Source organism: Morus notabilis, unplaced genomic scaffold (assembly GCF_000414095.1).
Source record: "Morus notabilis unplaced genomic scaffold, ASM41409v2 Scaffold16, whole genome shotgun sequence".
Taxonomy (NCBI): Eukaryota; Viridiplantae; Streptophyta; class Magnoliopsida; order Rosales; family Moraceae; genus Morus; species Morus notabilis.
The window spans coordinates 660,230-684,844 of NW_010367452.1; the positions used below are offsets into that span (position 1 = coordinate 660,230).

General features: G+C 35.0%; 1 protein-coding gene across 1 annotated transcript; it reads left to right on the forward strand.

The window, feature by feature from the left end:
• The first annotated feature begins 1,454 nt into the window (after positions 1–1,454).
• LOC21405118 (transcription initiation factor TFIID subunit 2) lies at positions 1,455–18,232 on the forward strand. The gene is made up of 25 exons (XM_024174987.1): positions 1,455–1,739; positions 2,398–2,737; positions 3,601–3,746; positions 3,843–3,909; positions 6,176–6,375; positions 6,510–6,663; positions 8,044–8,128; positions 8,299–8,390; positions 8,820–8,945; positions 9,056–9,109; positions 9,640–9,708; positions 10,704–10,801; positions 10,890–11,234; positions 11,325–11,412; positions 12,650–12,769; positions 12,857–12,913; positions 13,846–13,925; positions 14,088–14,130; positions 14,479–14,565; positions 14,899–14,988; positions 15,593–15,651; positions 15,755–15,845; positions 15,926–16,091; positions 16,200–16,383; positions 16,512–18,232. Exons 1-25 carry the CDS (start codon positions 1,609–1,611, stop codon positions 17,932–17,934), a joined length of 4,395 nt encoding a protein of 1,464 aa, XP_024030755.1. The 5' UTR covers positions 1,455–1,608; the 3' UTR covers positions 17,935–18,232.
• The last annotated feature ends 6,383 nt before the right edge of the window (positions 18,233–24,615 follow it).

Sequence of the window (24,615 nt, forward strand, 5' to 3'; positions counted from 1 at the left end):
TACGAGTCTCCCAACTAAACAACCCCTTAGTTTACTTTTGTGCATCGTGACGAGGTTGAACATGCACAGGGGATGAGCTTGAACTCACATTAGGATTAACTAGCTAATAATAAGAATGAAAGCTATCCAAAAGTATACCAACACAATAATACAAAAAGAAATTGTAGTAAATACGCTTGTTTTTATAACATGATAAAGTAAATAACTTGTTTACTAAAGATTATAAATTAATAGGCCATATTTAGTTTTAAAAGGATTCATTTTACCATTTTACCCATATTCCTTAAACTACCTTTCTCTTTCTTCCTCTCTCCTTCCCTTTTGACGTCTCTCTCTTTCTCTTAGAGTATGTTCAACGTAATGTTATAATTAATTTACTAATTGTAAATTTAACATTTGAGTGAAAAAATACTTTCTAATGTAATGCTATTTGTCGTATTAAATTTTCTATATGCTATACTCTATGGTAAATTTCTCACAGTGTGAATGCCACAGCTACACGAGTACCAGATTCGACGTTCCTCCATTCTCTTTCTTCGTCTATCTCTCTCCTCCCTACGGAATCGGGATTATAGATTGGAAACGGCTCCTCGACGTCTCTCTCTCTCTAGTCCGCTGGAGATGTCGAATCTCGCTGGAGATCTAGTCTTGCGAAGCCACCGGAGATTGCGAAGCCAATCGCACATAGGAGATGGCGAACTTCGTTGCTCGCAAAACTGCATGGAGGAGAGATTGCTGGAGCTAAGAGGGCGACGAATCTCACAAACGTATGCGTCGGAGCCGATTTGCAATCGACGACAATAGAGAGAGAAGGAGAGAGAGACAATCAGGAAAGAATTTGAACTTTTTTTACAGAAGAATTTTTGGTTATTTGAATTGAAATTTTTCATTTTAATTGAGGGGTATTTTTGTATTTTTAATTGAGGATTTACACTTTTTTTCTTAAATGACATAATAAGAAAAAATCTTATTCTCTTTTTAGTGCTTACAAAAATTATTAATGCAATTACTAAAAAGTCTTTTGACCTAATTAAATAATTATTGACTATGTAATAATTTATTAAAAATAGATAAATAAATTAAGCATTTATTTATTTTGATAAAAAATAAATACCAAAAGAATGTTAGGATTGACATTTTTTTTACTCATTCTTAAATTATGTAGAGCTCACTAAATATGCATTATTTATTTTGTAAGTATATTATTAGATGATAAAGTAAATCACTTTTTTTTTTTTTGGATGTTTTGTCATTTGATTTTCTCCAATGAAGGCAGTTCACAATCAGGTTCCTAAAAAATAAGAAAAAAAAATTCAATAATCAGATCTCGAATCCACCGTTGGATCACTGTCTTTGACACGCGTACGGTTATAGGCAAAGACAATTCTAGGGCACAGTCGTCAGCAAAATCAAACGGTACGAGTGATACACACAGACTAGAGAGAGACAGAGACGACAACAGAACCAGAAGGAGAGAGATGAAAATCCAATCGATTCGTGCGTGTTAGTCTATAAATAAACCCCTCCCCATGGCTAAACTCAAACGACATCTCAACGCCTCATAGTTAGTAGTAGTAGTAGCTTCCGATCTCCTCCACGGCCACGGCCATGGCGAAGCCTCGCAAGCCCAAGAACACCGCCAACGATGACGCCAACTCCAAGCCCGACAACTTCGGTGCCGTCGTCCGTCACCAGAAGCTCTGCCTCTCCCTCGACCTCGACAATCGTCGCATCTACGGGTTCCTCTCTCTCTCTCTCTCTCCTCCATTTTGTATGGAGGTTTTCTTGAAAATGGCTATGGCGAATTTAGGTTTTGCCTCGTAATAGTGGCAATTGGAATTCCTTTTGTCGAGTTTGAGTTATGTGCTTGCTTTCTCTCTGCTGGACCTTCGTGTTTCCGTTACATAGCAATTGGTTTCCCAAATTATGGATGTCTCTTCTTGAAAATGGCTATGGCGAATTTAGGTTTTGCTCCGTAATACTTTCAGTGAGGAATTCTTTTCTCAGGTTTTAGTTATTTGCTTGCTCTCTCTACTCGACCTCCGTGTTTCCTTAACGTCGCAATTGGTTTCCTAAATTATGGAGGTTTCTTGAAAATGCCTATGGAGAATTTAGGTTTTGCTTCCTAATAGTGCGGTTAGAATTTGTTTTGTCGAAGTTTTTAGTTATTTGTTTAGTCGAAGTTTTTAGTTATTTGTTTGGTCGAAGTTTTTAGTTATTTGTTTGCTTTCTATCTACTGGACCTTCGTGTTTCCGTAACATCGCGAGTTGTTTCCCAAATTATGGAGGTTTCTTCTTGATAATGAGTGTGGAGACTTACGGTTTTGCTTGGTAAGACTGGAAGTCGGAATTTCTTTTGTTAATTCTTAGTTATTTGTTTGCTTCCTCCATTGTTAGGTACTCCGAATTGGAGATTGCTGTCCCAGAAATCGGTATTGTAGGGTTACACGCCGAGAATTTGGGGATTGAGAGTGTTCTTGTCGACGGCGAGCCTACGGAGTTTGAGTATTATCCACATACTTATCATAATGTGGAGAGCGAGAACAGGTGGAGCTCCATGATGACGCCGAGCTCTGCGGCCGCCATTGCTGGCGCGATGTATGTATCAGCTTTGGAGAGGGAATTGATGCCGAGTTTGCTGATAAATTGCTGCAAAGGATTCAAGACTGTAAATGAACAGCAAGAGCAGGTGGTTTCAGAGAATGGGTTGCCGCAATCCTCTGGAGAAAGCAAGCAGGTTACAGTAGCAATTTGTGCTTTTAGAATGCTGATTGGGAGTGTGAAATGGGATTGTGGTGTCTAGGTTTTGGCCCATGAGTCAATGATAGAATTGCCTCTTCTGTTTTTTTGTCAAATTTAGGGGCTGTTCTTTTGCCCTTTTTGAGTTAGGTGATTTGAGTATAGATTTTGAGTTGAGTTTGAGTTATAACTTGAGTTGAAGTTGTAACTTGAGTTTGTGTTTGGTTGTGTACATTTGAGTTATGGTTTGAGATAAGAATCTTTTTGAGTTTGTGTTTGAGTGAGTCAAAACTTGAATTTGTATTTAGATAATATTTTAATAAAAACTCAATGCTGATGAAAAATTTTAATAGGGTATATGTGTGAGGTTTTATTCATCTTTTCGTTGTCAATGCATAGAAAAAAAATTATCTTAATCAGGATTAAAACGAAAAAGTTATAGCATTTTTAAGAATAGAAAAAATACTGTTCATTAATTTGAGTTTGAGTTTCTGAACTCGAATTGAGGAGAAAACTTGAACTCGAGTTTTAGTTCCAAACTCGAGTTCAAACTTAAAAGAACATGAACTCGAATAAAGTTGTAACTCGAGTTGTTTTTTTTTTTGAGTTTTTGACTCAAAAAAAGGGCTGCCGAACAGCCCCTTAGATTTTAGCTCGTACTTTCATGCATGTAGTATTTGTAAGAGTTATTACTTTCTGGGGGGGTGACTGGTGAGTGATATTTTTGTTTCGTCTAATAAGTGTGTAAGTATTAAGGATTTTAGGATGAACCGCTATTTTCTTGGGTGAAGTAACGTAGCCAATTTTCGTGAGAGGTTTACTTTCTTTGTGGTTTCTCATGTAGGTTGATGTTTCCTGCAGAATGTGAGACTGGTTCGCGTTAACTATTGGGTAGAGAAAGCAGAGACAGGGATTCACTTTGATGGTAACGTGCTTCATACCGATAACCAAATAAGACGAGCTCGGTGCTGGTTCCCTTGTATAGATGACACTTCGCAGCGTTGCTGGTAGAATTATGTAGTCCGACTTTAATATTTTTTTTAATCCTTTTGTCTATTTTCAATCTTTAAGTATTTATTATGGTTATTACATTATTTGAACAGCTATGATCTAGAGTTTACTGTTGCACAGAACCTTGTGGCTGTTAGCACGGGAAACTTGTTATACCAGGTGAGATAGGTGACAGTTTATATTTCTTATGCAAGTCCCTTGATTTTAGACCTTTCCCTTGAAGGAAGATCACATGGAGAATGTGTTATAAATATTTGAAAACCAAAATAGCTATAGCGCTTGCTACTTTTTATACGTACATAACATGGGATTTTTCTAAATTCACTTTTGTTCCTGATTGGTGATGTAATTGCTTATTGTGTCCTTTGTAACCCAGTTTGTCGTCCTATAAAAAAAAAAGAAAGTAGAAAGGTGAGGTATGGTCGATTCTAATATAGCATATGCTGATTCTTAATGGCAAGAATCCATTCTCGTGAACGGGGCTGACATTAAATATTCTTGTCTAGGCAGTTTTTATGTGGTATATGAATTTCCCTCTAGCTTTCTGAAAAAACCCGGCTATCTTGAGATAGTGGCTGGAAGAAAGGAAGCCTTGGTTGGTTGATTGATTGATTGATTTATTATCTTTATCATCATCATTATTATTTTCTTAATGTATATATAATTTTTTTTTTCATTTTTTTATTTATTTTGCTTGTTGCACCATGAGAACATCGTTGAGTGTTACTTTGAACTTCAAATTATGCATTTGAAACATCTGTAAGTTTGGGGCTATGAAAAACTTAAAAGCTTACCTTAAGAATGAATGCATAATCAACGATCACCAAAATTCAATACGAAAGAAAAAAAAACTTTAAATATTTTTTTTCTTCATACTAAAATTAATTTTCGTAAAATTTTTACTATTTATACAAAAATAATTTTTGTAATTTCATTCTAAGAGGATGTCTCTTCCTCTCTGCTTTGTACTTAATTTTGTTTCACCATTTATATGAGTTCCATTCTCTTTAGAGGAGTGATTCTTACTCTTCTTGTCAAGTGAAGTCCCGTGGTTCGATTCCTGGTTGGTGCATAATTTGCGGGGATAGCTCAATTGGGAGAGCCTCAGAATTATTATCTGAAGGGTGCGTGTTCAACCCACGCTCACCGCACGCATCTTCGAGATCGAGGCTCTTTTAAGTCTAGTTTTAACGTAGGTGGTTGAAGCAACTGATAAAACCATTGGGCTCAATCCAAATGTTAAATCCCAATAACCCTACTAGAGAATATATAGTAAAGTTTGTAATTAAGATTTTAAAGATATGTCCAAGGTACCAATTTGCCATAAAGGAAATGGAACTTGTTACCTCCATCAATCCCCTTACACACTACAAGGAAAAGGAGAAACTAGTTTTTGACTTATCGTCCATCTTTATAACAATTTTGTTTGTCTCCATTTTATTTTCCTATTACTTCATTGTAATATATCTTTGTGAAGATTTATGCTTAAGGATCAAGTAACTAATTAATTAGTAAGAACTAATTAGTTAATTTACCTAGAAAATGTTACTAAAAAAATTAGAAAGATGATAATTAAGTGTCTGTTTAGTTTGATGGTTTGAATTGTGTTGATTTTAACTTTTTTGATTTGAATAGAAAAATCCAAACAATGTGATTTAAACAGTAGTCCAGACTGGCGTTTGGTTGTGTATTTAAAGTTTTAATTCGAACAGGGAATATAATCTGAATTAGCGTTTGGGATGAATACTGAGAATTGTAGCTTGATATGAAAAAAATAATAATAATATAATGCATAAGAAATAACTAAAAATATATTAAACAAAAATTTTCTGAACAATTTTTTGTAAACATGAGTTAACAAGTAATTAGAAGAAAATGAGCCCAAAGTAATTGAAAGAGAATGAGCCCAATGAATTCGATTAAGCTCTTATACATGACAAAAGGCTTGTTTGAGTTGACTAGTTTTATCCTTCTTGAATTGTATTTGAAAATTTATGCATGTACTCGTACCATAATGAACTGTGAACTGATAGCAAGGTCATTTTTAGACCTTGTGGTATGGTTCCCTTTTGTTTTTTTGTTTTATTTATTCATTCGTTTGTTTATGCATCACTTCATCTGACCTCTGATATTTGTAATTCATTTTACTTTTTTCCATTAGCAATATAAAGTTCACGACATACTGGATCGGTTAATTTAGCATGTGGGTTTGTAATAAACTAGTTTGTCCTTCTCTTCTTCTATATGAAGAACTTGTTGATATTTTGGGTGCAATTGTGATTACATGAAAACCATAAACATTGCTTTTCAAGGGATACTGAATAGTTAATAATATTCTAAGTTTAAAGAGCCATTAAACATGGTGTTGTACATATGGTAATTATTATGTGGTGTCTTAAAGATCTACTGTCACAACTTATTGCAGGTTTTGAGCAAGGATGATCCTCCTCGCAAAACATATGTCTATAAATTAGATGTTGCAGTTAGTGCTCGGTGGATATCTTTGGCAGTTGGACCTTTTGAAATCCTTCCTGATCAACAATTTTCTCTAATTTCACATATGTGTTTACCTGCTAACATTTCAAAGCTTCGGCATACTGTAGAATTTTTCCATAGTGCATTCAGGTTTGTTTTTCTAGCTACATGGTCACCAGATGTCTTGTTCAAGATCTACTTTTTCTTCTTCTATACTAATAAATAGTAAAAAAAAATGGTTGCACGGACCATCAGTTCTGAAGCTTGTGTTTTTGCTTCAACAGCTGTTATAAGGATTATCTATCTGTAAACTTTCCATTTGAATCATACAAGCAAGTATTCATAGAGCCTGAGATGGCAGTGTCCTCCTTAAGCTTGGGGGCTTCCATGAGCATCTTCAGTTCTCAAATCTTATTTGATGAAAAGATCATTGATCAGGTTGGAAATTCCTCAAACCTTATGTTTATGATTTTATTCCCCATAGGTGGTGAGCTCTGTCTCATGTTCTCTTACATTTATTTATGCTTATGGGTATAATGTAGATTTGTATAGGTGCCATCCTGGAATTTCTGTGTAGATGTATTTATATATAATAGGGTACAAGGTTGATCTAACTGCATAAACATGATTGTATGTTGGAATTTGAAATGTTTAGCTCAAACATGAGAATGTTGTATTTACGGCAGTAAAGCTTGTTGTGTGATTTTGTGGCTTATTGAACTGCTATGAAAATATTATGCCATATTTGCTGGCAAAGTTAAAATTTTAAAGTTCTATGTCCTCTCTAATTAATTAAGTATGTTTATGAATGCATGATATGATTTGCTTTCAATCTTTTCTAAAGTTGTTTCCCTTTCACTACATCCTTTATTTAAGTTGTGCATGCACTGTGGACTTGAGCACATAAATATGCACTAAACTAAGGCATTAGAACTTGGAACAGGATTTCAGTAGTATGTGTTGCCAGTGTTGGTTGTTAACATGTGTTTGTTTTTGTTCTTGTAACATTCTGATTATGTCTTTTCTTCAGTATATATGGATTACCTTTGTCAACAATATACTTGTGGTATTGTACTAGAAATACTTTCTATGTTGATCCAAATAAACGTTGTTGTCAACCCTTACATTTTGAGACCTTAGTTAACCATTACCAGGGCCTTTGGCATGCTTAAACTGTAGAGTGCAGGCTACACGAAACCCTTTGGTAGTGAAAATGTCAGTTCCTCTGGCGAAGCTAAATTTTTTTGTAATGATTTTTTATCATCTTTGATTACCCTTGTTTGTATCTTTTTCTGATTTCAGGATTTTTTTTTTTAGAATCAATGATTGCCAATGAAAATAACCAGAAAAGAAACTCTAGCCAATAGTTTATTTTTGGATGATCACCATGTTTTAGTTATTCTTATAGTTTGAAGAAGCTATAAAATTATATTGGGTGTTTTTCAATGAAACACCATGTTTTAATTGTTGTTATAGTTTGATAAAATTAGACAACATTATTGGGTGAGTAAGAATCACTAATGTCAAATTCCATTTGCACTGTACCATATTTGTCCACTGCGTCTTGTCTGAATTTATATAAACAATTTCCTCACTTTTTTAAAATTTGATTTCCGCTAGGAGAAACATGCCTACCTTTCAGTTGCCGTGTATAAATCTCACTTTGCATGTGGTGTCTTAATGATTTAGAAACATAAAGCTTAGTTGACTTGAGTTCCAAGTTTGAATTACTCTCCAGTGCATGTCATCGATCTTTCATGTGAAGTTTGCACATCGTGTTTCCCATTCTCACTATGTTTATAATCTTCTTTGTGATAGACGATAAACACAAGGATTAAACTTGCTTATGCCCTTGCAAAACAGTGGTTTGGTGTTTATATTACTCCCGAGGCACCGAATGATGGTAAGTGGGTTTTATCATGGTTTATACTAAACAGATGCTTAAGATAGTTATACCAATTTTCTCTGTTTAAGTCGTCAATAGAGTTGGTTCTCATATGGCCATTTTAATTCTTCTGTTTAAGTCGTCAATAGAGTTGGTTATCATATGGCCATTTTAATTCTTATTTTCAGAGTGGCTGCTGGATGGTCTTGCTGGTTTTATGACAGATTTGTTTATCAAGAAGTATTTAGGGAATAATGAGGCACGTTACAGGAGATACAAGGTTTGATTTCATATTGAGACTTCTGCATGTAATGTACCCGTTTTTTGGATGAAGGGCTGGTCATATTGGTTTTCTTTTTTAGTTTTGCTCTACTTTGAGGAGAACTGGTATTGTTTTCTAAAATTAGTTTACATGTTTCTGGTTTATAATATGACAGTATGTTATGAAAGAAAGGTATAGAATACTCTGTGTGTTTCAACAGTGTCTTTCTAACAGCTAAGTCTAACCTCCCACTGCCCGTCTTTTTATGCATTTTTCATTAGTTCTATTCTTTTTCACATGATTTGGCACTTCAGATTCTCTGACATAGTTTGTTAATCCAAATTTCTAGCTAAGTAAATATTCTTTTCAAGATTAGAATGCAACAAAAGAAATCACGAGTGACGGTATATACCTCTTCAAATTCAAAGTGGAAATATATATATGCAGGCAAATTGTGCTGTTTGCAAAGCAGACGATAGTGGTGCTACTGCTTTAAGCTCCTCCGCCTCTTCTAAGGATTTATATGGTACTCAATCCATCGGTCTATACAGAAAAATAAGATCATGGAAATCTGTGAGTTATTTGCAATTCATATTGTCTTCATGGAAGATTAATATTTTTCTTTCTTTATTTGATACGGTTTTCTTATTCAACTTTTTTCTTTTGAAATTCTTGTTTTGGAGGTGGCCATCCTTCAAATGTTGGAAAAGCAAATGGGACCCGAGTCATTCCGAAAAGTAACGATTCTTGCAATTTGTTTATCTAGCGGCATAAATTAGAAAATATTTAGTTTATGATAAATAGTGGCACAATCCTTAAGTTAGTTGCTGCTTTTCTTGGCGATTAATGTCTCCTTTCTCATTCCATTTACTTACTTTCAATCTGATAACTGGTTTTCTGATCTTGTCGTGGATAATTGATCGTAAGACATTGGTAATACAGCTAGGTTTTTCCTTAAACAGGATTTAGTAGAAGGCGACGGCGTATGGTGTCGTTTTGCTATTCTGCATGGAGCCTTTTCTTTTGTTTTATTGCCTCAGAGCTTTGAGATATATATATATATATATATATATATATTTTTTTTTTTCCGTTTGTGGCAGAATTAAGAAACCCTATTATCATCTCATCTAGGAGTACCAATTAGCTTATTTATGGGTTCTAGGATGTGAATTCTCCCTGGTAGTGCATTTGCATTATGAATGGAATTTGAATTATGGTTTCCGAATGATGGAGATTAATACTCTTTTTATTTATTTATTTTTTCCAGATTTTGCAGACAATAGTTTCTCGGGCTCAAGATAAGACCCGTTCATTGAGATCTCTTAGTACAAAGGAGGTAGGGACGTTTTCTTAGGATAATGTGATACTCTCTGCATTCGTCCTTCGTTGTTTTCTTTCAATTTTTTGTCTAGTTTTGAATTAAATTTATGTTCTTTCTAACGACTCATCACTGATGTTATGTGATGTAACATAATAGGTGTATCAACTTATTTTATCTTTTTTAGAAAGTTGATATTCAAATGGTCAAACAGCAAGTTCCAGTAGTACTAGTATTTGAATTTTTGTTTGCAATCTCCAGTTTGTAAGGTTGCATGTTTTTATTTCTGGACGACTTCTTGAAAAACAATAGTATGTGAATAGTTTGGTTGTCAGTTGCCTTTACACAATTTTGGAGACAGTAAAAAAAACACGTGATCTTATGGTGTTAAAAGTTGGGTTTATGACTTCTATTGAAATGGTCAAACTTCAAGGGTATAACACCCGATATTAAAACGAATTTCTGCTGAACTAAAGAAACATGATATCAAATTCGTTGCATGTTCTTTTGTTCTTTTATTATTTTCTTTCTCTGGGCTAAGCTAAGAGAGATATTTGGTATTATATTTGATACCTGTTATTGTAAACAAATGAGGTTGGATATCAAGGGTTGCCAATGCTAGATTTGTGAACACAGTAGTAAGTTTACCTGCTGGCATATGACTTTGGTTTTTGTTTTTGTTTTTGTTGTTATTCTGTTTTTTCTTTTGCTAGGTCTTGTGCTAGATATGTTTGTGCACTTTATATGGATGACACTCCATCTCTATTTGACTGTTACGTTGTCTTTATTTTTATTTTTTTCACCGTTTTTCTACTCTAGTAGTAGGTAACTTGTATGTTCTTTTATAAGACGGATGTGTGTTCTTTTCTGCATTTTTTCGTTCGTGGTGGTGACTATTTATGAAATTTTATTATGTGTTGGCTTTACTTGATGATATTGATTCTTGTAGTTTTATTTATTAATTTTAATTGTGTCAACAATTAAGCATTTATACTCTAAATTGTTGGATGCAGTTTCGGCATTTTGCTAACAAGGTTGGAAATCTTGAACGTCCTTTTCTCAAGGAATTTTTTCCTCGTTGGGTGGAGTCATGCGGGTGCCCAGTGCTAAGGTTAGACTCTGGGCTCACTGTAGCTTTTATATTAGACTGGTTGCATTTACTGATTTCAGCTTGTTTTTCCCTTTCTTATGTTGAAAAGGATGGGGTTCTCCTATAATAAACGAAAGAACATGGTTGAATTAGCCGTATTACGTGGGTGCACTGCTATCCCAGATTCAAGTACATTAGTTGTTAATAGCAAGCCAGAATCTGAAAACCGAGATGATGTTGGATGGCCTGGTATGATGAGTATCAGGGTTTATGAAATTGATGGTACATATGACCATCCAGTTCTGCCAATGGCTGGAGATACTTGGCAGCTTGTGGAAATACAATGCCATTCAAAACTTGCTGCTAGACGCTTTCAAAAGCCTAAAAAGAGTTCAAAACCTGATGGTTCTGACGATTATGGGGATGGTACTCCTGCTTTAGATATGCGTTCAAGGTATCTGGAACCCATTATGCTTTGTAATAATTGTTGTTGAAGGGGGTGTTACTAGTTTCTTGTGTGTGATTGGGAATTTTCCTTTTGCAGTATGGAGTCACCCTTATTATGGATGAGGGCAGATCCAGAAATGGAATACCTTGCTGAGATTCATTTTAATCAACCCATACAGATGTGGGTAAGAATGACATGAGACTGCTTATTCTACACTTTCCACAATTATGATTGCAACACTAACAGCAGTAGCTTTTCTATTTCTCAATGTGCCGCTACGAGTGTCAATTTCAGGTGGCAAACTAAGATAGGCTTATAGCCAAGTTTCTTTGGTGTTTCTAAATATATATATATATACACATATACATATATATATACACACACACTAGTTGAAACCACGCGCTACGCGCGTGTATTCAACGTGTCATATTTTTTTTTCTTTTTGGATATAAAAATTTAAAATTTCTTCAATTTTTGTTTTTAATTAACTTACGCTTCGTTTCACCATTCGAATCACAACTATTCTTTTAAGATTTTAGATTAGTAAAAAATATAAAATAAAAAATTTAAGTGAAGCATAGTTAAAAGGAAAACGAAGCTTTTAGTGGAGCAAATCAAAGAGTAAATTATTTGTGGGATACAATGAAAATAGTATTTAATTTAAGAGGGTTATAAGAAAAAAAAAATATTTAGGTAGAGACACATTTGAGAATATATGATATCAGTAAAGCAATTAGAACAAAATATTTTATGAGTGCTACATTAGGAAAAGGAATATTGAGTAGGCTCATATGTGAGGGAAACTATTTAAATGGAGATAAATTAGAGTAGTTTTATTTATGCTATAAACGGTAGTTGAGAGTACCTCTGAGAAAAAAAAAAAGAAGCATATGTAAATATGACAATGAGCAAAGTGTTTCGAGAAACACATAAAAAAGATTTAACTGTAGAACAACCTTTAACAAAAAGGAAAAAAAAAAGGGATATATTTAGAATAAATATATAGTAAGTGCAAAGCTAGGAAAAAAAAGGTATTTCAAATAATACATTGTAAACAAAATTAAACTGTATAGGAACTTTGGAAAAAAAAAAAGGGAAAAAAGAGGAAAAAAGAAAAGATAAAAAGAAATCAGGAAATGCTTCTTTTTTTCCTCTAAAAAAGAAAATAAAACGAAAAGATGATGCCCATGTGTCAAAAAGAATGAGCCTTATTGTAAAGCCACATGTCAAAAAAGAGGGAAAAAAACCTTTTGGCTCTTTTATGTATGTTAAAGATTACAGATATACACACACCCCCCCTGCTGAGAACCAAATTGCTCCTATGTTGCTTTTTCCATCCAGTACATGCAAAGTTGAGCTTCCACATTGCTATCTGTTGCTGCTTGTTACTTTTGACTAATAAATGTCTTTTTCTTTGTCAGATTAATCAGTTAGAGAAGGACAAAGATGTTATTGCTCAGGCGCATGCAATTGCGATGCTAGAGGCATCACCAAAAATGTCTATTGTTACTGCTCTGAATAATTTCCTCAATGACTCCAAGGTATAGCGCTATCAGAACTCGGGTCTTTATTTGAAGCACATGTCAAGTGGAATATGAATATTTAATATTTCTTCTTTGGTTTGAAAGGGCTTTTGGAGAGTTCGAATTGAGGCAGCGTTTGCGTTGGCTAACACAGCATCTGAGGTACTATGATTCTGTTTTTCTTGTCATAAACTTTTCATTCTGAACATCTGAGATACTAGTATTATTTTATTTTTGCTCGTCAACTTTTCACTACACTTTAAAACTTCTCCTTTTGACTTGAGATGTGTATATGTAAATATTTAATTCTACATTGACCCTCTACAAAGTTTTTTATACGAGGTAGTATAAACTCAAGCTACATCGGATTACTTTTTTATTATAGATATTATATGCTATTTTCTTATTAGGTATTTGTCACATGCTGTAAAATTATTATAATTCTGGTGGTTGTTGGATTCTTCTTTGTATCAATTGTACATGGCTTTAGCTGCCTTAGGCTTTTAATCCCGAAAGCTCCTTTTAGTATTAACTGCTAAGATGGTTTCCCAAAGCATTTTGACTGGAAGAAGCTTTCGGCCAAAAGTCCTTGGGAAGCTCTTTAAAGGAATAAAAGCTTGCGCAAGACATTAAGAAAGCCACTATAAACCCTATTATCTTAAGTCTTTCTGAAATATTGTCTCAGCATACTAAGTTTTAGGCTGTGGCACCAATACCCCCTAAAAGAGGGGAAAATCCTATTCAAAACAAGACATTTATCTCTTAAAGCTATGGCTACCTTTAATTGCGATATCATTAGTATTATATAACTTAAATCAACTTTGTAAAGCCGATACCATTATAAGCCGCGACGATTACATATATCTTATGGATCAATTGTAATATCTTTACTCCTTTATGGAAAATATGCTACCCGTTGTGTATTCGAAAGAATGAGTTACAGCACGCGCGCGCACACAAGAATGTTTATGAACTTGCTTATTGCTTGCATGTACAGTTAATTTCTTCTTTTGCTCAAATCTTTAGATCTTGAGTGCTGCATGAATGTCAGTTTTTAATTATGATTTGTGGGCTACTTCTATCGTGTCCTTCAGGAGACTGGTTGGGCTGGTTTACTTCACTTGGTGAAATTTTACAGAAGTCGACGATTTGATGCGGAAATTGGACTTCCCAAGTAAGATAAGATGCAATATGAATTCTTGTGGGATTAAAATATTCTAACAAGTTGTAACGTTTTGATTGCCATTTTTTTTTTCCAATGAATTTGTCTGTTTCTTATAAAAAAATAAAAAATCAGACAAGTTATATAACTTTTGTGCTGTGTTTACTGCTACAGGCCAAATGACTTCCATGATTTTGCCGAATACTTTGTTCTTGAGGTAATGCAATGAGGTAGGGTATAATAAGTTGTTAGTGCTGTCCTCTGTTTGGTTCATGCAATTGCATTCATTTTAAGTTGTTCCTAGAAATATGTGTGTGTGTGTGTGTATCTGGTGTTTTTTTCCCCTCCTCTTTTCAATTAGATTTGCTTCTTCTATCTTGGTAAACTTGCTGTGAGCCAGATGCACGACACTTGCACAGTTCATTTAGAAAGCTTTATGAAGTAGTAGTAGTTAAACTTCTTGTAGATTTCTTCGGAGAGATTTTGAGAGTATTTCTTAGTTTCCTCATGTGGAAGACTATTGTGGCTCTCAAGCCAGTTGTCAACCAACTCTTTTATCTTGTAGGCTATTCCACATGCGATAGCTATGGTCAGAGATGCCGATAGGAAAAGCCCAAGAGAGGCTGTTGAGTTTGTTTTACAACTCTTGAAGGTATATATTATCCTTTTCTTTTTCAGACAACTGTTGGATGTATATTTGTCGTCCAACACGAATATTATGACTATGCAATAATTTCAATAACTTGTTCCTTTACAAGTACAAATTTTGGAGCTTGGGAACTTTGACACTTAAAGGGAAAGTTTGGTAATCTGTGCACTGCTTCTGGGAGCATCTTTTTGGTTCAAATGAGCTTAGAAACTGAATTTATATACAAAATCTGTTTCCTTTTATTGGTTTTCTTTACTTCTCGATCTGTCTGTCTTTTACTAGCAAGTAGCAACTTCTGATTTCATTTCTGTTGCCTGGTCTATCAATGTTGGACAGTACAATGATAATAATGGCAATCCTTACTCGGATGTGTTTTGGCTTGCCGCATTGATTCAGTCGGTTGGCGAACTCGAATTTGGACACCAGGTTTGTGTTATATCCTATTTGATTTCCGTAATACGCACAATCTGCTAGAGAATTCCTAGAGTACTAGACTATTTTAGTGCTCGCATTTTCCGGAATTGAAATCTTAGGAAGGAGGCGTGCGAGACTCTGAATTTTTCTTCTCTGTTTCTCTTTGGTTTCTCTCACATCTTGGGTACGTCAGGTACATGACTAGTCAAGTGTGTGGTTCTTCGTAATTCAATCTGTTATAAAGCTAATTGCTATATCATACAAAAATATATATTTGCAAACTAACCAATTTAATGTTCCAATGCAATTTTGTTTCTTCTCTCTCAATGGCGGGCTTTTCTCTTAGAAATCACGAGTCTAGAATTGAGGTTCAAGTTCTATGACTAGAAATTCTGGCTTGGCTTTTGGCATGGAATAACTCTTACCAATCACCCACTGAATTCTTTGTTTTGGTTTATGCTTGGTTGGATTATGTCTGAACTGAAGTACCATACTACGTCTCATGGATTACACCTACCTAGTGGATTATCATGATGTAGTGAAATTTTCTTTTCTTGGTCTCTACATCCTGATCTCAAGGCTTATTGTATTTCTATCTTTCGTTAATCCATGGCAGAGTATCATCCTTTTAACATCCCTTCTCAAGCGTATTGATCGGCTTTTGCAATTTGACAGGTGCATTAACTCATTTCATATTGGATATCTTTAATTTGTCAAATAATACTTTTAACTGATTTTATGTATATGCATGTATAAATGTGGAAATGGCATGCCACAGGCTGATGCCTAGTTACAATGGGATGTTGACAGTCAGCTGTGTCAGAACTTTGGCCCAGATTGCGCTGAAGCTTTCAGGATTCGTTCCTCTTGTAGGTGTTTTCTCAACATCATTTAGATCGCTTTTCCTTCTCATTGGGTATCATATGCATGATTTGGCGCTTTTCTGCAGGACCGCGTCTTTGAACTTCTACAGCCGTTTCAGGATACCAAAGCAATATGGCAGGTCCGAATTGAAGCCAGCAGAGCATTACTTGATCTTGAGTTCCATTGTAGAGGCATTGATGCAACATTGGCATTGTTCATAAAATATTTGGAGGAAGAACCGTCCTTACGAGGTTTGATGGAAACTACTGTTTTTCTAGGATGTTACTCTGTTGCTCATGCATGAATGGTTTTGCTTCATGCTTTTGAGTAGTTTGTCTTATACCCTTTCTTAATTTCAGGTCAGGTGAAATTGGGTGTGCACGCCATGCGATTATGTCAGATAAGAGGTGCATCTGATTTTAACGATGATATCAAAAGCCATACTCTTGTTGCTTTGCTTCGTCTGCTTGAGGGCCAAATAGCATACAATAATATATATCTTCGTCACTACTTGTTTAGCATTTTGCAAATCCTTGGTGGAAGGTGCAAACCATTCTTTCTAGAGTTTTTGTGAATATTCACAGCTGTCTTCACGGATTTCTGTTTAGCTTTTTGTGTGTGTGTGTCTTTGCCGATCTTCTATCTAAATTATTTTGAGCACCCTTTTTCAGGCCACCAACACTGTACGGAGTTCCAAGGGATTATAGACCATTGCATAGAGGGGATATGGAAGCCTGGCAGGAGCATAACGTATTTGCTTCTTTTGTTTCGGATAATAAACAACCTTCTGATGCTCAGAACCTTTCACATGATGGTTTCCCTGTTCCAGAAGCTTCCATGAATGGTTTGGCTGCCCCAGAAGCTTTCAAGGATGTTTTCACTGTTCAAAAAGCTTCCATCAATGGTTTTCCTGTTCCAGAAGCTTCAGTTGGTTTGGCTGTCCCAGAACCTTCAAGCACAGTAACTTTCAAGGATGCTTTGGCTGCCCCAGAATCTTCCAAGGATGGCTTGGGTGCTCCAGAATCTTCCAAGGATGGTTTGGCTGCTCCGGAAGCATCCAAAGATGTCGTTGATGCTCCTGCATCTTCCAAGGATGGTTTGGCTGCACCAGCATCTTCTAAAGATGGTTTGGCTGCTCCACAATATTCTAAGGATGGCTTGGCTGTTTCAGAAGCTTCCAAGGATGGTTTGGCCATTCCTGAGCCTTCCAAGGAAGCAGACACCATTTCTACCAGTCATGGACGGAGGAGGCCGGTTGTTAAGATCAGGATGAAAAAATCTACTGCCACTAGTAGAGCAGAAGAGGTTGACAATCAAGCAGTCAAAAGATCGCACGGTGAACTTTATGAAGCTGATCGAGGTGCTAGCAGTTCAGTTTCTGTGGATGCACCCAACAGAAATTTCACGGAAGCTGTGAGCATTAGCAATCAAAATCTTGAAGAAGTCAACTCATGTTATGATCGTGGGTCCCGAATGACTGCCAGTATAGGCAGTGCAAAACTTGCCAGCGACGGTGATGAATTTGGGAAGGAACTTCAGTGCACTGCTGATTCGAGCAAAGCTTTTGCACAACCTCAACCAGATGATCCATCATCATCTAGCTTCATCCAGGATAATAATGTAGATGCCGGTGCACAAAAATTTGCGAGTCTTCAAGCTCTTTCAGACTCAAGACATGAACCCAGTCGATCATTTGGTGCCGCGGACTCACTTCCTGATGGAAAAGAAAAGGAGAACAAGAAAAAAGATAAGGAGAAGAAACGGAAGCGGGAAGACCATAAAGGACACCGAGATGATCCCGAGTATTTGGAGCGGAAGCGTCTGAAGAAGGAGAAGAGGAAGAAAGAAAAGGAGATGGCAAAGCTGATGAATGTGGCCGAGACCTCTTCTTTTAATGACCAGCCCAAGTCTTCTGTGGAGTTGACAAACAAGAAAGACGAACTTAAGATTAAGTCGGCGACGGTGGAGTCAAAACCAATTGAATCTGGTAGATCCAAAGTAGCGATCGCAGGACCTGAGTCTAGGCCTGAGGCCGCAAAACAAGCACCGGCTGTTGCTCCGAGATTTCGGATTAAAATAAAAAACAGAACTTAACCAATCATAGTTCATGGATGTTTTACCCTTTTCCAAAATTTGCTGGATTCTGAAGTTCTCAGATTTTCACACTATTTCCGGCAATGATTAGGTACATAGAGCTAGTGTGAAAGGTACTCTTTGTATGTGACACTAAAATGTATTTTTGAATGCTCTTTTCATTGTTAGGAAAGGTACTCTTTGTACGTGACACTGAAATGTATTTTTGAATGCTCTTTTCATTGTTAAGCCATTCAGACCATTTCAGATGTAAAGAGTCCTTTCCTGAATCATTATCCCTTACCAGGATTTCTTTTTTGCCCTTTCAATATAATTCTTTGGTGAAGCAAAAAATAAAATAAAATAAAATAAAATAATAATAACAATTAATCACTTCCACGCCTTAATTACAGAGCTAATTTGGCTAAAATCCATGGGTGAAGCTGTAGCTCCAATTTTGCTTAATTAAGCTGGAGAATCAACACTTGACTTAAAAATTTTATAAGGAGAGACGTCTTGGGTTTAAGTGTTGGGGGACACGAATAAATTCTTGAGGGCCACTAGGTACTCAGATGGGACAATACATATAAATAACGAGTATAAAATCTGATTATGCAGGGAGTCCTATGAGGTGGACTCTATAGATGGTTTTCTGAATGGTTATCTTGAGGAAATCATCTATATAAATCAACCAGATGGTTAAATAGATAAAGGTCAAGAGCATAAAGTTCGTAAACTGTAGATATCCATTTATGGATTAAAGCATGCCTCTAGATCATGGAACATCAGATTTGATGAGACTATTAAGTTTTATAGATTTGATCAAAATGTTGATGAACCGTGTCTCTACAAGTATGAGAGAAGAAAAGTGGGTGTTCTTAGTTCTTTATGTTGATGACATTCTACTCATTAGGAATTGTGTGGAATTGATGATAGATGTAAAGAAGTGGTTAGCCAACCAATTCTAAATGAAAGATTTGGGAGAGAAAAACTATGTTCTTGGGATTAAGATTATTCGAGATCGCAAGAAAAGCTGTTGGCGTTATCTCCGGCATCGTACATAGACAAAGTGTTTGTCAGGTTTTCGATGCAGAACTCCAAGAAAGGGAATTTACCTTCCAGGCATGGCATTCATCTTTTAAAGGAGTAATGTCCTAAGACTCCACAGCAGGAAAAATATATGAGACGATATCCCTATGCATATGCAGTGGGAAGCCTCATGTATGCTATGATGTGTACACGACTGGATATCTGCTATACAGTAGGAGTAGTCAGTCGTTACCAGTCGTTAGATCATTGTGCTGCGGTGAAGTGTATTCTCAAGTATCTTAGGAGAACGAGAAACTATATATTGGTATATTTCGGAGAGGATCTATCTCTCACCGCATACACAAATTCTGATTTCTAATCGAATAGAGATAGTTGATGGTCGACATCTGGATCTGTGTTCACTTTTAATAGAGGAGCCGAGGTAAGTGTAAAGAAAAAGTGTGTTGCTGACTCTACCTAGAAGTTGAGTATGTTGTAGCTTGTGACGCCGCACTAAGACACTTAGAAGGATTTGGGATAAGAGACATGCCACTCCTCCTTTAGGACAAGTGGGAGATTGTAGGGAATGGTGTCCTAAAAGCATGAGATGAATATTTATTATTAAGATATTTAGTATTAATTTAATAAAATAGTTTTTTCATTATCTTATGTGCATATATTAATGAATATTTAATAAATATCAGTGAAAATTCCATAATTATTTATGTGACCTTAAATATTGTATATAAGTGTTATATGCGAGAGGATAATATTTAAGGATAATAATCAAAACGACGTTCGTAATGAATTTAATTAAAATTCAGAATCCTTAATTAAAACATTAAAAATGCATGTCATTCTCATTTAGAATGGAACGGTGTTATCCGTACAATTAATATGACGAGATATTGAATGAGTATATTGCGCATAATGAGATTATGTGGAACATGGACACAGACACAATATGAATTTCTGATAATTTATGTTAAGTATAGAAATTCTAATTGAGTTTACCGATAGTCATATATAGAATGATCTTAATCCTGAGTTATTAGAAGACTCCTATTGATGGATTTGTGTATTTTAATTTACTCGGTACGGATTACGAGATCCTGAATCCTATTCCTTGTATTTTGGAGACATGATGAAGTGAGTTGCTGGGAATGTTATTATACGAGAAGGAATCCATTCATTCTTGAGAAAGAAGTAGATAAATAATTCTCTTAAGGTTTGATTCGATACTTCGACCAGTAGGAGCTCCGATTCATGAATTTGTTTTATGAATCACTATCAATTATAGAATCAATGGTCCTGAAGGATAAAGACGTAATTAGATAGGTTAACGGATTTCACCTATCTCTAATTGTGAATTATTTATGTGAGATTGATCTATATGTAATGATTATATCTAATGGACACTTCACAGTTTGGAAGTAATTTATGTTTACAGTGGAGTAAATTTTAGAATTAATAGAATTAATTAGTTAATTAAAGACTTTAATTAATTATTAATTTTTTTGGAGCTCAGAATTATAGGTCTATGAATCCCTGCGTTGTTCTTGTAGGATACACTAAGGGCAAAATGAGAATTTTAGAATTATGGAATTTTAAAATAAAACGCTCAAGGATAATTAATTGATAATTAATTATAAATTAAATAATGTGATTATTTAATTTTAAATTTGAATTTTAGAACACACATGTGAAGGTGTTCACATAAGTTGTCCAATTAAATAATGTGATTATTTAAGTTCCCAACTAACTTATTTGATAAGTTGTCCAATTTGAAATTCAAATTGATTTAAGTTTGACTTAAATTTAAATTTAAATTTGAGTCAAAATTGAATTGCAAGATAAATGCTGAATTTTGTCATATTCTTTACTTGCAGTATGCGCCTACCACAGTGAGTAGGAATCTCCCTGTGGTGGACAGCCAACATGTGGATAAGGGATTGTTTCAAAAACCAAATTAGAAGTGAGATAATTATCAAGCTTTATCTTGGAGATAAAGATTAGGCTTCTTTTAGGAGTCTGACTACTACTCTATAAGTTGGAGATTGCAGAAAATTAAAGAACACAATTTTTGCTCTCTCCTGACAATAGTGGCTGGTTTTCTTTAGTCTGGGAAGGAAAATTTTCTCCAAAAATTTCATGTCGTGCATCTGTTGGTGCTGTGGAAACCTTGAGTGTTTATTCGCTAATCCCATTTTGTTTCACTTCTTTGTAGATTCTAGGAATTGACGAGGAAAATTTGAGTGTTTTAAACTAGCTTGGAGCATGGAACGTTCGAGGTCAAAGAACTCAAGTTATCGATCTAATCATTCGCTAGGTAAATAAATAAATTTGATTAATTTAATCGTGCATAAATTAATGTAATCTACAGAGTATCTCAAAGTTTATGAAAAATTTTATTATGCACGATCCGCTAAATTCCCGCTTCTACATCTGAAATTGTTTGGAAACCAACAATTGGTATCAGAGCGGTCTATAGACTATATTTAAAAAAATACTCAGATTATATTAAATATGTGATATTTAATTTGTACGTATGTGATGGGTAATTACTTCCATTTATTTATAGATGTTTATATTTATTCATGTTGATGAATGTATGAATGATGGATTTGGTCGTTAATTATATGGGTTTATAGATCGGTTATATTCGTTCATTAAATTATTTGTAATTTTATTCAGGAATTAGAATTATTATAATTCTAGGATTTAGGTAGATTAGGGCAAGGAATCACAAGTATAAGAAGCTCGAAAAAATCCAGAAGTGTCGTCCTAAAGCTCCTCGGACAGTCACTACCCACACGCTGCCCATGCACACCCCACGCATGCCAAGGCGCGTCCCGCGTGCAGCCCAGGCACGCTCTGGGCCTGGCCAACGCGCCCCAGCGTGGCCAAGCTGCGCAGGTGCACGACCAACATGCACAGTCGGGCCTCCTTTGGGCCCGTCGGGTTTTGGAAACCCTAGTTATGCATGCGATCAAATCTGAAAGAGTTCTGGACCCCAATAAGCTGAAATCTGACCTAAAGATGAAGAACAAAGCCGATGAATGAGGAATTTAAAAATCAAAGACCCATTAATGTAACGGAAGAAAATAATTATTGTAATTATTTATTTATTCGATTTGGTTGTATTAATAATCGTTCAATATGGTTGTAATTTATATTTTCTATGGGACCCGATCAAATTCATCTTAATAGCTAATTGCATATTTTATACTTATATTTATTGGATGATTGTATATTATACATCTATGCATATAACATACCATATAGATATAGTGTACTTACTCATATATTTTATAACATGTCATGCATACATGCACATTATTTTATTTATTTAAAAGAGTTTTGAAAAATAAAATAAGAATATTGCGCTAAATTTGATTTAATATGATTAAATTGATTTAAGTTGTAAAATTAATTTGCAAGATTATGTTTTGTGTAAAATTGAATTTAAGAGCTAAATTTTAGAATTCCACATATCTAATAAATAAATTGTTTATTTATAGGGATTTGAAAACCATGAGATAATTTTCAAATAAAATACATATTTAGAAAATATTGAGTGGGAGAAGGTTGTATAACAATACGACTCACTGGTCTCCATCACTAGTTCAACACCGTGAGATTCGAAAGGGGATTCGCGGCGGTACCGATTCCATACTCCCTACAGAAAATGTTCTTTTGGGTCAATATCAAGGTTGACATCCTAACGATAAGATTCGAAGATGTATTTTCAGTTTATCCTAACCTACGGTGGCACTTCAGAGTTCAGTCTGTAGAATCCAAAACGATGGGTTACACTCATAAAATATAATTAAATTAGTTGATTATATTTTGACTAAAATAACAGTAGTTAATGAGTATGAAAATATGAGATATTTTAATTATATTTATTAATTGAGAAGGCTCGGTTCAATTTGTGAATATTTTGACCTACCATACAGTGACACTATATTTGTGGTAATTAGATTATCGTTGGCACCTAAAATTTAAACAAGATTTATGTTTTTTTCATGTGTATCATGCATCATATTTAATTGGGCTAAAATTCACCTATCCTGATATTCATACAAAAAAATTGATTAGATGAATACTCTTTTCATTTTCAACAATATATCTAATCCTATAATCTCACTACTCGAGGCTGAAAAACTGGATGAAGATAATTATATAAAGTGAAAAAGTAACATGAATATCCTACTTATCTGTGATGACTATAAGTTCGTACTTCTAGAGGAATGTCCTTAAGAACCTGCGACAAATGCATCTAAAGCCGCAAGAGAGCCTTATGATCGCTGGATTTTAGCTAACAACAAAGTAAAGTGTTATATGTTATCCAGTATGAGCAATGTGCTTTGCAAGAAGCATGAGGAGATGGATATCGCATATGAGATTATAAAGTCTCTAGAAGTCATATTTGGCACTCCTTCAGAGAAGGCCCATTTAGATGTTGTAAGGGCTTTTATGAATGACAAGATGAAGAGTGGCACATCTGTTAAGCCACATATTTTGAACGTGATTGAGCGCTTCCACGAGGCTGAAGTCAATGGTACCAAGATCGATGAAGACACCCAAGTTGGCATCATCTTAGAAAGCATATCCCTTACCTTTCAACAATTCACTAACAACTATGTTATGAACAAAAGGAAAGCCAACTTGACCGAACTATTGAACGACGTGTAAAACTTTGAATCCACCAATAAAGGTAAATGAAGAGAAGCAAATATTGTTGTTGCAGCCGGATCTGGTAAGAACAAGAGAAAGAACCAGAAAGTGGGAAATGGGAAGAACAAAAAGACCAAGAAGTAGGGCTCCGACCAAAAACCCAAAGGAAAGTGTTTCCACTGGAATAGAGATGGGCACTGGAAGAGAAACTGCAAAAAGTATCTCGATGAGCTGAGGAAAAAGAAAGAAGAAGATAAATTAGATTTGCTAGTTGTTGAAACATGTTTAGTAGAGGGTGATACCTCAGCCTGGATAATAGATTCGGGAACAACTAATCATATTTGTTTTTCTTTACAGAGTCTTAGTTCCTACACTGAGCTAGCCGATAGGTAATACACGATGAAAGTTAGCAATAGTGCAAGAGTTTTGGCAAAAGTAATGGGAGAAGTTAGACTTCGGTTTAGGAAAAATAAAATTTTAGTTTTGAACAATTTTTATTTTATTCCAGACATTCGTAGAAATTTGATTTCTGTAGGGAGGCTATTTGAACAATAATTTAAAGTCTATTAATAAATTTGTTCATATTTCTCAAAATAGGTTTAATATTTATTTTGGACGTCTGTATGATAGTTTATATTGTATAAAATGAATACTTAACTCACTGCTTAACACTAAAATGTTCAAGGTTGCCAAACCTAAGAATAAGAAGCAAAAGATTTCTCATGATAATAACATATATCTGTGGCATCTTAGGCTTGATCATATTAACCTAAACAGAATTGAAAGGCTAGTAAATGATGGTCCTTTACACGAACTCTAAGTTGGCGAGCTTCCGGTCTGTGAATCTTGTCTGAAAGGTAAAATGACCAAGAGGCCTTTCACGACGAAAAGAGAAAAAGCCACAGAACCTCTTCCGCTAATACATTTTGATGTATGTGGACCATTAAACGTCTAAGCTATAGAAGGTTACGAATATTTCGTCACTTTTATTTA